Source organism: Melopsittacus undulatus, chromosome 1 (assembly GCF_012275295.1).
Source record: "Melopsittacus undulatus isolate bMelUnd1 chromosome 1, bMelUnd1.mat.Z, whole genome shotgun sequence".
Taxonomy (NCBI): Eukaryota; Metazoa; Chordata; class Aves; order Psittaciformes; family Psittaculidae; genus Melopsittacus; species Melopsittacus undulatus.
The window spans coordinates 149625326-149639916 of record NC_047527.1 but is presented as its reverse complement, the minus strand read 5'-3'; the positions used below and the strand labels follow the sequence as shown (position 1 = coordinate 149639916).

Genomic DNA, 14591 nt, shown 5'->3' with positions numbered 1-14591 from the left:
TGAAATCTCTTATTTTTCATGTTTTGGGGGTTTTAGTGTGTTGTGTGGTGGGATGGTTGTTATAATTTTTTTACATTGGTGTGTTTGGGGTTTTTTGTTAACCCCCCTAAAAGTGTTTGTTGGATGGGGAGCTGACAGTTAAGTGCAGTCAGGGGCCATACTTTCAAAGGACTTACCAATTTAAAGTGACCTTTTTTGGCTCGTTTTTAAAGAGTATCTCTTCAGATACACTGAACACCTTTTTGAAAGTCTTGAGTGTTTACTTAAGTGCTAAGCTGAGCTCCAGAACTTGGCCTGACAAGTTCTATTGCAAACCAGTCTTTTACCCCCACATATAAGCATATTGATGTGTGAGGAATCATGTGCATTTTACTTAGTGCACTGGGACATTGACTTTGCTAGGTACCATTCATCAGTTCTGCCGAGTTTAAACTTTTCTCAAATAAAACCAGAACAGTCCGTCCCCCCAGTGCAAAATGCTGCGTGCCAGAGAGGACTGGTAATACCCAAGATAAATATTTAAAGTCTTATGTCTGAAAACAAGAGCAGATTAGAAACAGGGTTCCCTCGGCATTTACCCTAGGCCCCTGTTTTTTTCCATTGGCCTCCTGCCTGTGACTGCCTGTACTTCCCATTCTGGGCACAGTTGCCCACACACCTCCCCAGTATCAGTGCCTTTAACAGTGCACAAGTTGATTTGAAGCACAGGTTGCGTATGTCAGTTACTTTCAAAGCTACTGCAGAGCCTATCATTGTTAATGCCTGTCTTGCATTGTTATCTCAAGGATATTATTCAATAGCTCTTTGTCAAAGGCTGTTATTACACTTTTAGAACCAAAGAGGCTCAGCAAATTGTGAGTGTTTTAATAGACATTTTGTGGTAGTTCGTGATACAGTCAGATACCTTTTGCAGTTCTGTTTTGATAAGACTGTGTGAAATACCTCTCTCTCCAGCACAGGAGGGTTCAGACTGTAGAAGTCTGGAGAAAGGTAACAGCATTCACTCTTCTTCTTCTCAATTCTCTGTGTATTGCCAAAAGGCTGTTATCTTGGGGCCATTTAACACTGCTTTATCCAGCAAGTCTTTCTTTGCCCAGCATATTTGGGTTCCTGAGCAGGCTTGAATTTACCTTTTAGCGTGTGCCTGTTTCTTAGTCATGTCAACTACAGTCTATGGTTGTTAATACTTTTAATTTAAAAACTAATGTCCAAACCAGTGTTTCCTTCCACATAAATATACCACAGAAACAAGAGTTTCTGCTTACAGCTGGTTCAAAATGTTTTGGTTTGTTATGGAGGTGCTTTGGTCAGGAAGGCCTGGCTCTGTAATGTGTACTGGTTTTAAAAGGAGGGCTCTTCCAGCAAATTGAGCATACATTGCTGTTGGGCTTATCCTGGAACTGTCCATTTAGTTGAGAGTCTGGCACACTGGTTAATGAAACGTGTTGGTTTCTGCCACTGAATGCAATACATACAGCGGGTACTGAAAAACTGAGGGCTCTGCTTTGAATGATTGCTGCAGCAAGCATCTTCAACACATAGTGGTTCTCTTTAGTGAGCCATCAAAAATACATGTTTTTCCCCTCTTGCATGCGTTTCCAAAGTCTTGTTACTGTTTGTGCAGCCAGTTCGAATATGTGCTGGTGGGTTTTTCTTGACTTCAGAAAAGACCAGAATGAAAGACTGGCTCTCCTGAGTTCCACAACTCTGCATGTCAGTGTCTCATTTTTAAGAGCTAACTGTTACGTTTGATAATCTGTACAGAATGAAGCATACTACTCTGCAAGTGTCCTTTTAGCACTATAAACCACAGGCATTGCTGACAGCACAATGTGGTTGAATAAGTTCCTCCAAACCATGAGATATTAAATTCTAAGTGACCAACAGTAGAATTTTAGCTGTACCAGTAACAGTAGCAGCCCTTAGTGCAATCACCTTTCAGTGGTTCTTGGTAGCTGCACGTGAAGCTTTGCTGAAGATAGTACACTTGTTATTCATGGATCAGTCCCAGAAAGCTGTCCTGGGAATCTCTACCCCTGCTCCTACAGTTGCACTTGTTGAGTGTTAAATGTTTATCTTTGATCCCTTCTGTTATAAGTATTTCTGTGAACATTGGAGAGCTTTGTGTCAGACTGCTACGGAATAAGGGCAAATTGAGAGATGGGGCCAACTTCAGGTCTGCCTGCATATTGATACCCACTCTAGATTCTGCTTTCAAGCATGGACAGTATCTGGATGCTGAGGGATAGCAGCTAGTTCAAATTCCTTCCAGACAGAGCAGGAGGCAACTTCCAGTAAGCAGAGGGAAGCTTTTTTGTCAGAACCCAGGTCTACTTCTTACTGTGGACATCTCTTCAACTGTGAAAGCAAAAGTTGTGTTACTCAAGCTCTTTTATCTTGACCTTTCTATTCCTGAAGCCTATAAAGATGTTGCCTGCTGAAAGGGCAGGTCTTTCTTCTTACTTAAACACAGGTGGAAGCACTGTGGCATATGCCTTCATCTGTGTAGTTTCTGAGGTGGCCCTGTGCACTGAGCTGTTGTCTCACAAGTAGTACAGGCTAGACTATATCTTCAGGTTCCTCGTGCTGTATATTATTTCTCAGTCTTATTCTGGACATTGAAGAATATCTCCTAATCTATTACCCATTTTAAGAGACTTCCTAAACTTCCAAGGCTCATCTTACGTTCCTGGTGTCAAGCTCTTCCTTGTGCTCCTTTTGGTAAATGTGCATAAAATATTCTTTGTAGGAAGAACTTTTTGTTTCTAAGTCATTGAGACACATGAGAAATTTACCACCAAAACTAGGTATTTTATTATATTAGTATATGCTTGTATTGAGCAAACGTAGATAATTTTCAAATACCCTTTTCAAAAAAGGCAGATACTATAATTATTATCATAAAAAGTTACTATATATTACTTCTACTGTTTCTCTAATACCTGAAAATAAGCCAGAAGTCTCTTGAGTCCCTATAAGTTTAATTAGTAAGTTAGGCAATCAAAGAGCTCTGATAAATATAACTGCCTTAGCTGTGGACCTGCTTAGAAATACCCAAACATGAGTTTATTGAATGCACTATTGAGTGGTGGAGCAATTTTATTAATAATGATAATACTGTTAAATTACATGTTGCATACTCAACAGAAAGAGGAAGTTCATTATGTTGACCTTTTAGACAGCCCTTTTAAGCCCTGCAGTTTTTACTGTGGTCCTGTACAGCTTTCAGCAGCCCTGTAGAGTCATTAGTGGTTTTCTGCTGCTTCACACGTAATGACCATAACTGATTTTTGCTGGAAGCCTAACCATATAGTAAGAAAAAAGGCATGACTCAAGGCAAGTGTGCTGTTCCAGCTGTAAGGAAGAATAATCATGAATTCTGAACCGTGACATTTGGAGTACATGTAAATTCATGGAGTATTCCTGAAGATGGGCTTTGTTTTTGGAATGAATGCAAGGAAATCGCTTCACATAGTTCAGTGACTCTGTAATACCCTTAAACTTCACTTACTTAGTGTTTCGTACTCGTAGCAATCTTGCTGTACCATGATGTTTTGTTATTCCTTGGCTAGTTATCCAAGCACAAGCTGCTTCAAGTTAAGTCTATGCATGGATGACTGAAAAAGTTTGCAGGAGAATCAAGATGACACAATAGATATTAGTTTCTGTATACAAGATTGCAGTAATAAATGGTCTGTTCTTTGTACTTTGGATCATGGCACAAGTACTATTTTCTTTTGATCCCAGGTGGGCAAAAGTGGGACAGTGTATTTACAGTAGTAATTTAAAGGTGAGTCTCTACTGGCTGTCTCTGCCTGTGCTCCATGCTGGCTGGACAGCAGCCAGCCTCTGCTCTAGAAGCTGTGCTTTGTGGAGCAGTTTTTTCTTACTCCACAGTACTTGCAAAAGCATTAAAATACAAACGTGATGCTTTGGGATGGCTGGGAAATATATATTAGCAATTGCATAGCATGAAGATTCTGTAGGGTCTTGGATGCCCTCCTCTGCTTCTCAAAAGATTCAACCTCATGTGAGTCTGAGGATCCTGGTTGTTTTTGCTAACAGCAGCCTCTTCAGTTTGTTTCCTTTCAGTGTTTGGTCACTTTTTTTGTGATACATGCTTTGTTTTCTTTAGCCTCCTTAATTTTTCTATTGGAGTCAGGTTCTTGTGAGGCACAGCAAAGCAAACAGCTTCCTTAGTACTTAGCTACTGCTATTTCCTATTGGAAAACCAGTTCTTTAAAATGGACTGTGTATATGAACATCAGTATTTGCTTGGATGTCTTGGATAGTCAGGGGAAGGAAAAACAGTGGTAGAAGATGACATTGTATCTTTTTCCTTCCTTTCCAGTCCATTTCATTATCCTAAAAACTCTCTAAAAATGTATTATAGGATTGCCAGATGAATGTTTGTGAACCAGGAACTGATCCTGCAGCCTTGCACCAATTTACTAAATCATGCTCTACTTTTTATAACCCAATTTGAGAGTTGGACTGAATGCAGTTTTAGGTCTCCAAATGGTAGAAAGCACAACTGGGCAATGCAAGGGGCTGAGGTGATAAATATTTACAGTGCTGATCATAGCTTTTTCCTGAAAGCTCTAATAAGTTAATTGTGACCAGTTCATTTGCATGACTCTTCTCTGCCCCTCTGTGCCAGACCAGGTATCATTTGTACTCACAACAGTAAGCATAAAAACTTTGGAGTGGTATAGCCTGGCCTTGAGGATATAAATGTTCAATATGTGAACTGGACCAGGCTGGCACACCCAGTAATCCAGTATCCTCAGATGTGGGAACACTCACACAACCAGAAGTACCCAGCACTGCAAAGGCTGATGTGTACCAGAAAGCAAACTGATAACAGAGGAAGCACCAGCGAAAACAGTTGAGTGATGCAGTCTGAGAACATCTTTCTAAACACATCCATGGATAGGTTTAAGCAGTAGTTATACAGGGCTCACTTGAATTCCCAAAGCATTCTTGCAGTAATAGTGTGAAGCACTACTATGGTGATGTGTCTCAGTAATCTGTTGCTGGTAAACTATCCATGGGGTGAGTTAATTTATGCAGAGCTGCTGTTTGGTTTAGGGAAAAAAACCATCAAAAGCAAGCAAACATAAGCTTGTGGCTAAATGATCTGTGAGCTGAAACTCGGCTTCATTTGGATATTGAAACAGAGAGAAAAGAACCACTGTAAGGAAATAACTTGTAGACTGAATTACCTTTTCAGCCAACACGTTTCCATACCTCCTTGGCTCCAGGAGTTCAAATTTCATTGAACCTGATTGTCCCCTCAGGCTCCACCCTCGTGTTTACATTTTCACTTGCTTTTTCTGGCTGCTACAAGTCTCATGCTTCTTTAGCAAGAGCATTTACCTCCAGGAGCAGGAACAGCAGCTGCAGCTTAAGCAACAGGAGTAGAGACATTTCTTGCCTTTTTAAACTGGGGTGTTTGCCCTAACTCTGGCTTTCCTGTGTGCAGGGTTTCGCTTAGAGAATGTTAATGAGCCAGTGATTGACTATTGCAGAAAGTTCCTGGTCGTGCCTAGTAAAGAGGTAAGCTTTGTTGTGGTTCAAGAGCTGGAAATACAAACCACGTGTATTTCTGTATGGATTTTATAGGAGTTATATGGGAAGAGTTTGCAAGGAATGAGGGCCTGTGTTTGTTAGGGAGGGAGAAAGGAAAAGACAAGCACACTTAAAAAGATTCAACTTTGAAGGAATGCAGCTCTGGACTTGTCCAGGTTTGCCTGAAGGTAGATTTATTTATTTCTGAGGTTGAAAAAAATAATCCAGCTCTCCTGTAATGTTTCCTGCTGCAACATGAACGAGGGTACAGCATGCACAGGTTTGTGTGTTTGCAGCCTTCTTTTTGTCGGGGTCAGAATGGCTCTTGCTGGATTTGTGGTATATGTGTTTACCTAGCTGGCTTGTATTTGTATGTGTTTTCACAAGTGGTGAATGGACAAGTCAAAAGGCTGAAAGACTGAAACCTCTTTTTAACTCACAAGCCTGCCTTTGGATATTTGGATTTCAAGGAGGGAAGTGCCAGGAAACACAGGCTTGGAAAGAAGCCGCTGAATGTGGTATGTGCTGGTATTTCAGCTCCTAATTTTTATATAAGTTGCTCTTTGTGTATTAGGTATGGGAGTGAAAATACACACATACCCTCTGCTCTGAGGCTTGCATTCATACGAGAGACACTGATACTTGGTGTGTGTGTAATTCAAAGTCAGTGTGGGAATTTTGTCAGGCTTCAGCCTGAGCAGTTCAGGGATTTGGAACAGCTCCTTGGAAGAGAGGTCAGGCTGAAAGAAAGTGGGCCCCTTCAGTTTGGTTAGCTAAATTCCAGCAGTACTTAGGTCTCCTCCGTTGTGAACTTGGTTTTTGACAGCTGTGTTACTCCCACATTTTACAGAGTGTTGCTTCCTCGGAAAAACTGAGAGCGGGGAGACAGTTGTGCATTGAGCTGAGGTATCGAATGCATGAGGCCTCTGCAGTTCCATTGCTTAGCAAGGTGGATAGAATCAAATCTTGCTTTACTGCTGGATTTTCTCATTTTCTTTGATAAGAAATGGTCCCTGTCCATATGCATAGCTTCATTTATGCAGTTCAGTTGGTTGTCACTTTTTGGGGGAACACATGGATTAATACCAGAGTAAAAAGAAGTCCAAAAATCTTAGTGCAGAGGTATTTCAAAATCGTGATTTAGAAAAAGGGTAGAATATGAAATGAAGGTTTCATGAGCACAACTTCAAAACCTTGTAATTTAAAGGCTTATAGTATTTGAGGAGTTCACTTGTCCTGGATTTATGAACAAATAAGCAACATACATAGCTTTAGAAACTATATATATATATATATATAGTTTATAGATAAAACTTACATAAAATAGTGTGTATATATATGCATTTTATATAAAATGCATAAACAAAAATCTAAGTCTAGTATTTATTTTGACTATTTGCATGTTTTCTGCTATGAGATTGAACCTTTGGAGGCAGATTTGTTATAGTTGTTTCAGTTTAGTCATATCCAAGTATTCTGTGGGTTACTCTGGTTTAGAAACATATCTCAGGCTGCCCAGTATAACATTTGGTAAAACCACTGGTGTATGCATGTGCTTTCTAAATGTTTACTCTGTCAACAGAGTGTGTACATTTAATTCTCCCCTGACAGAAATGCTATATTTTAATATGAAAACATTATTTTTGCCTTATGTTAATTTTTCATATTCCTTTTAAACTGAGTTAGGAGGAGAAAGAAATCTAAGTAGAGTTGATTTTTAACCTCAACTAAGATGTGCTCTTTCCACTGACTTGCAGTGGCAAATCTGTGTTAGTAAAACTAAATTGCTCTAATGCTGTTCAGCATCACAAAGCAGATTTTGTAGTCATGACTGGGTAGTTACATGTAAGTGCTTGTCATAATTCCATTTTAAAAAAGGCAAAATGAATCTAAGAATGCGTTCTTACAACACTGCAGATTGGAAAACCATTTATATTTGTTGTGTGCAATACCCATTGTTTTTTTGTGATCACGAGCTGCAGGTTTAACTATCCAGACTCCTTGGAAGCAGCTGAGTTTTTGTTGAGCTGTGAGTTTCATTCGTTCTCATGTGCTAATATTGGAAATTGGTAACATTTTGGTGACTACTTAAGGTTCCTAAAAATGCAGCTGCCCACTAAAGCCAAATGGTCTAGTTGCAAATAGTTTTATCCCTCAACTGCAGATGTTTCCTTGTGAAGTCTGACAATGTTGTCATCATCTTTAAATTCACAACTAAAAGTCATCAGGTCCCAAACATTTCTGTTTCTTGCTTCACTTGTACAGAGATACAGCTCCTCAAGCTCTAGTATAAATATCAGAAATAGAGTCTTAGGCTCACTATACTGCTTGTGGCTGGTGAACCTCTGACTGGTGAGCCACTGCTTTGAGAAATTGCCTTAGGGATTTGTGAAGTGGACCAGGCTTTCAGATACGGATACTTGAGTAGGACATCTGTATCTGTATCCCATGCTTTGCTTATTACATTCCCATTTGAGCAACCTGGTCTTGTGGAAGGTATCTCTGCCCATGGCAGGGGGTTGGAACTGGATGAGCTTTAAGGTCCCTTCCAACCTGAACCATTCTGTGGTTCTGTGATCATGCAGCTAAAATTACTTATTTATATAGCTGGGAGCTCACTTTAAATGGGTTGTACAGTACTGGGAATCCTAGTAAATTGTTTGCTTATTTAGTCCAGTTGAGTTCTTGGTTGTCCTCTCCTGTATATGCATTTCCTTCCAGTTTAGATAGTATGAATTTATCAGATAATAATGCAGGGTGTATAAAATATTTCAAGGTGTTAGTTTCTTTCATTGTGAAGTTCTTACTGAGTGGTTTCCCTAGGCTTGTTGTCTTGATTATGAATACAGGCTGATGCTGAATAAAATAGTACTCAAGTCCACAGCTGTCCAGGCTTTTTAATCTACTGGCATTTTAGATAGTAGCAATTGAGGTAACAGTGTGAGACACCGAATGCCACAAAACCTAGATGCCAGTTTTATGGTGTCAGAATATTTCACAGGGATGCTAGTATGCAGATATGACCCTTCTGCTGTGGTGTTCAGTGCTGACAGGGCTGTGTGATTCATTAAGCATATGTAGTAATGGGGAACCCCAGACAACTCACAGTCACTGGTTGCTGTACAGAGTGGTTCTAGTCATAGAATCAGAGACTGGTCTGGATTGGAAAGGCCCTCAAGACCATCCAGTTCCAAATCCCTGCCATGGGAAGGGACACCTCGCACTCGACCATGTCACCCAGGGCTCTGTCCAGGCTGGCCTTGAACACTGCCAGGGATGGAGCATTCACCACTTCTCTGGGCACCCTGTGCCAGCGCCTCAGCACCCTCATAGGGAAGAACTTCTGCCTTAGATCTAACCTGAACTTCCCCTGTTCCAGTTTGAACCCATCACCCCTTGTCCTATCTCTACAGTCCCTAATGAAGAGTCCCTCTCCAGCATCCTTGCAGCCCCCTTCAGACACTGGAAGCTGCTCCGAGGCCTCCACACAGTTTCTTTTCTCCAGGCTGAACAGCCCCAGTGTTCTCAGCCTGTCTTTGTATGGGAGGTCCTCCACTCCCTGATTATCCTGGTGACCTCCTCTGGTTATCTTAGGAGCATCTCAAATTTCAGAGATTTTAATTTGAACAGGGACCAGGCTGTAACAAAAAGATTACTACTGCTGAAGCTTCCTAACACCATTAAAATACACTGAGGAATTATTTTTTTGTGTATTTCCCAATTTGTGTGTGGAGATACTGTACAAATGTTTAAAATGGAAACATAGAAGAGATGAACAGTTACTGAGGTTTATAATCCACTTATGTGACTGTAGTTTTGTTGTTTCTGTTTCATTTTCTGTTGTCCATCTACTTTTCTGTACCACTGTTGCTGTGCTTGGATGGCATTGTGTGATGGTACAGGGAGGGCTGACAGGGAGAGGCAGCAGTGTTTTACATTGTTTCTGTGGCTGTATCTTGAGAATTGGAGAGGTCTTAGAATAATAGAATCAACTGGGCTGGAAAAGCCCTTTAAGCTCATCCAGTCCAACCATTCCCAGCACTGCCAAGGCCACCACTAACCCATGGCACTGAGGCCTCATCTCCACGCTGTGTGAACACTTGCAGGGACGGTGCCTGCAGCCCTGCCCTGGGCAGCCTGTTCCAATGCCTGAGCACCCTCTGGGCAAGGAATTGTTCCTCAGCTCCATCTAAACCTGCCCTGGTGAAGCTTGAGGCTGTTTTTTCCTGTCATTTGTTCTTTGGGAGAAGAGACCTTGTACTTAAAATTTCTGTATGGTTAACCAAACCTGCATGCTGGAATGTTTCATCTGGTGGAAAGTATTTGCAGCAGACCTGCAGGTTTGAAGGATTTACTGCACTGTGCCTAGTTCTGGGTAACAGCAAAGTCAAACAGAAAGACTTCTTAACGGTGCAAGTATACTAGTCCTGTATTTACTGAACTGCATTCCAGTTCAGACCTGTAACTTCAAGTCTGTTTTGTTTCAGGATACTAAACTATACAAAACAAAGCAGTTTGGTATTGTGTTCTTTTCTAGTTTTTAAACTCAAAGCTAAGCACACAGAAAAGAAAAAGATCACTTAAGAGTTACTCTTAGTGTGGTTTTTTTTTTGGGGGGGGAGTTGGTTGGTTTTTAATTTATTCTTGCAATGTCTTATGGTAACTGTATGAAGTAATTCCACATAAAACACCAAGTATGGGTCATTGCCCTAGCAGTAGTGAGAGCTTATGAGAAATCACAGCATGAAAGGCTGAGAACTTGTCAACTGGCTGTGTTTTCCTTAGATATGGTATTTTTTCATAAATACTGCTTTTAAATATCTGTGCACAGACATTCAGCCTCATGCACAGCAGCTCTTTTCACCATGGGATTTACACATCATAAACCTCAGTGAACTTGGAACAGTTTGCCCACAGAGAAATTCCATGGCAAGAGGAATTGCTTTCTTTTCTGCCTAGCCTGATGGCTTGTTCTGAAAAGGAGCATTTTGGTCTTCTGCATGTGCTGTTTTTAAAATCAACATCAGACAAGTAACAGGACCTAATCCTTAAAAAGTAAGTTGTCCCTTAATTATTAACTAAAATCTATTAAACCTATCACACAACTTCCAGTAGGTGGGTATTTGAACTGATGGAAACTTGGCAGTGTGTCCCATAATGATGGCTTTTTCCAACCAGACCACTTTTCTTGCCATTGTAAACTGATGAATTCATTGCCATCATGGGTTCAGTTTGTGAATAATGCTTTTTCTAAGATGGTATTGCCTGGAAAAGATTCCTAGTTTGGAAGCTTCATGATCACAATGCCATTTTAAGTGTATTTCAAAAATGTGTGGTAAAGTTGATGTTGAAATGCATTAGGCTCTTTAGGGCTCTTCTGATCGTGGAGCTCACAGATGGAGACTAAGCTGGTGGTTACCTTTGACAAAAATGTGCTGTTCCTCGATTCTAACAATTCTCAAACTATGGGTAGGAAAAGTTACTCAGTAAACTTCTGCTTAATAGGAATGTTTTGGTAAATGAGCATTAAATCCTTCGAAAGTAGAAGCACTCACTTCACTTTCTTGGCTTGGTGAACAGTAGAAATATTTACTCTAAAGCTTTTCATAAGAACCAGAATGAATAGTGTTCATTTTCAGCCCTGGGTAGGACCCTAGTAGTCAAACTGTACCTCAGGTTGTTCTGACCTGTGTGATGTGTGTGGGAGCTGGACAAACAAGTTCAGTAAAGGATTGTAAGAATATGCCTCCTATACACTGTCTTCATTTCTTCTTCTTGGGCCATCACATCAAGGAAAGCTTTAAAAAGCCCTAATAGGCAGAGGCAAGAAAAAGTGGTTTGCCTAAAATAATCTGGGTTCAAATAAACTCTTGAGCTTTTGAAGTGTTCCAGAGGTTAATTGCTATATTCAGTGTTCTGTGGTTTTAACCATGTCCAGTGTTGGTAGTAGTGAAATACCACAGCAGAGATTATTCTCACAGTAGTATTTTGAACTCAAATGGATCTTGTTTTTTTATTTCCTGATTTTATCTAAAAATCTGTCTAAATTTGTGTGTTTGATTTCATTTCCCTCCCCCCCAGGAAGCAAAAAGAGATTATTTTCCAATAACTTTACTCATTTTGTATGTATTTCATATTTGTTATTGTTGACTGTATATTTTATGTGATTCCTGTTAGCAGTAAAGCACATCTAAAACACTAAAATACTACATATGTGATAGAATATGTAGAGGATGCAATTCTAAGGCTGAGATGCTAATCTCTGACGTGATTCTCTTGACTTCTGTTGTATGTTTTCAGTTCATTTTTTTGTTGATGACTAAAGAGAAATCATAACCATAAGGTTGGCTTGTGGCTGCATCAGGACAGAAAATAAATAGATTAAAAACATACAGGCTGTATGTCTCAAGATAGAAAGAAGCAGCAAGGTTCATGGATGCCAGGAACAGTTCAGGGTTCTCATGCAGTATAGTCACTTCAGCGAGGCTCTCCACTTGAGTTACCTATAAGGTAAAACTTGGCTTACCTAGGTCTGTGCATAGCTGGTGCCAGTGAAGCGTGCTAAGTGGTGCTCATGCATCTGAAAGCAGGAAATTGTCTGTTCTCAACACATAGCTTTAGTAAACTAGATGCATTTTCCTGCAAAGTTGTTGTATTTTCTAAATATGTTCTAAACAGAAAAGAAAGTTCTATCCTGTATTTATTATGAATGGTTATTCATAAACTTCAGTTGAGGGAGTACCTCAGAGATCAAAATAAAGTTAACTTCTTCCCATCATTGATGAGATAGGAGTTCTATTCTGATTTTTAAGGGATTGTGGCCCTTGTTGAACCGTGAAATGCATGCCAGATCCTCCACACATGGAGACTTTTCATCATCTAACATTTCCTCATATATGCCTTTGTGAAGTGGCCTTAACATATATTCCAAGGATAGAAGCTCTGATTCAAAGCCTGGTTTTTAACTTGCACCACCAAGAAAATGTGTAAATGATTCTTTGTAGTGTAGTTAGGCCATCAGGTAGAAATGGTTGAACTGGTAATTGCATGATAATACATTCAAGGCAAGTATTGAACCATTCTTGCTTTGAATGGAATGCATGGTAAACTGCCTCTCAAATTTTAGCACTGTAATAGAGTAATTCTTCAAATGAGTGTGAAGAGTTTGTGGAGCTTTAAACTTACATTCAAAACAGCATAAAAAGAAAACTGTATTTGATCTTGAACTATGAACGGCATGTTTTATTTCTATCAAGAATACTGTTATAAATTGAAATATAGAATGAAAGAAGATAATGCCACTGCTTGATGCTGTATTTGTAAGGCTAATTTAGTTTTGCAGAAGCAATACCGTTAGTTCTGGTACTTCTGTTTTGTGGTATGACACCAGTAAAAGCCCTTGTATACTTTTCTCTCCACAGTGCTGCATACCCAAGGTCCCATTGATGGCAGTCTGTATGCCAAAGTGAGAAAGAAGAGCTCTTCTGACGGCAGCATCCGTGGTGTTGCTCAGGGTGTTCCTGTGACTGGCAGTCCTGATCACAGTGATCATACACTGTCTGTCAGCAGTGATTCAGGACACTCAACAGCTTCCACCAGGACAGACAAGACTGAAGAGCGCCTTGTGCCTGGAGTCAAACGCGGTCTGAGCCCACAGGAGAAGGCAGAGCTGGACCAGCTACTTAGTGGCTTTGGTCTGGAGGATTCTGTCAACACCACCAAGGATATGACTGATGTTCGAAGCAAGTACAGTGGGACTCACCACATAGTGCCAGCTCAAGTTCACATGAATGGAGACACCAAACTGAAGGACAGGGAGACTGATATTCTCGATGATGAAATGCCTAATCATGACCTTCACAGCGTAGACAGCATTGGGACTTTGTCTTCCTCAGAAGGGCAGCACTCCAACCACTTGGGGAACTTCAGTTGCCACAAGAGCAGTCAGAACTCACTTCTTTCAGATGGCTTTGGAAGTAACGCTGGGGAAGAGCACCACAATGTTTTTGCTCCAGACCTGGGAATTGGTGTGGATCCCCTCTATGAGAGGACATTTGGAAGCACTGAGCCAAAGTCAACTCAGCAGTTACAACGGAATCCTTCTGTTTCACCCCAGCCTCAAGCCTATGGCCCAAGTAACTATTCTACTCAGACCTGGGTACGCCAGCAGCAGATGGTCACTGCTCACCAATACGGTTTTGCCCCAGAGAATGAAATTAGTGTTGGCATTCATAACACGGTGGAGAATGCAGGCACTGTCCAGAGCCAGTCCCGAGCCCCAGACACCCCAACACGTAACTCCAGCAGCAGAGCTGCTGTACAGAGGGGACTAGGAAGCATGCCAGGTGCTGCTGAAGCTGCAGAACATGCCAGTCCTGAGAGCTTCAAGTCAATGCCAGTGCCTCAGAGGGACACAAATAGCCTGGATCTAGGACAGAATGCAAGGGACTTACCAGCTTCTCCAACTTTGGATATTGATCAGTCCATCGAACAACTGAACAGGTTGATCTTGGAGTTAGACCCTACATTTGAACCTATCCCGACCCGCATTAACACTGTCACCAGGGACAAGAATCAAGTAAATGGCTTCACCAGCCTTGATGTAGACGTGGAAGGGCTTGGCAGGAGTCCTGGCTTCCATGATAAATTAGATGTCACAAACAGGAATCCCTCCCAGCATGGTAAGCTTTCTGAATATACTGCATTTCCTAGCACTTGGGTGTTCTTGATGTGATACAGCAGGACCTCAGGTCATGACTTACAACTTTCAGGATGATTAGCAAGGGATGATTCCTGATACCCTCTTCATATAACCATCCAATAATCAAACTGTAAGATAAGTAAGATAAGTGAGTTTTGCAGGTACTTAGTTTTTACTTGAAAAAAGTACTGTTCAGTAAATTCTTGCCTGTTACAGGTCATCAGTTGGGAATTTTTTCTGCTGTAACTTTAGTAACGGAGCAGAAATTTTACAGTTCTTATTTTGAGACATTTTTAGAAGGCATCTGTACTGAAATGGT

General features: G+C 40.8%; 1 protein-coding gene across 2 annotated transcripts in view; it reads left to right on the top strand.

Moving 5' to 3' along the window:
- Positions 1–14591, top strand: part of TNS3 (tensin 3) — a 192842-nt gene that overhangs the window by 127721 nt on the left and 50530 nt on the right. For both annotated transcript variants that reach the window (XM_034062598.1, XM_034062597.1), the window contains one exon: positions 12993–14252. In XM_034062598.1, coding sequence (XP_033918489.1) covers positions 12993–14252 — 1260 coding nt within the window. The remainder of the gene's footprint in view (positions 1–12992; positions 14253–14591) is intronic.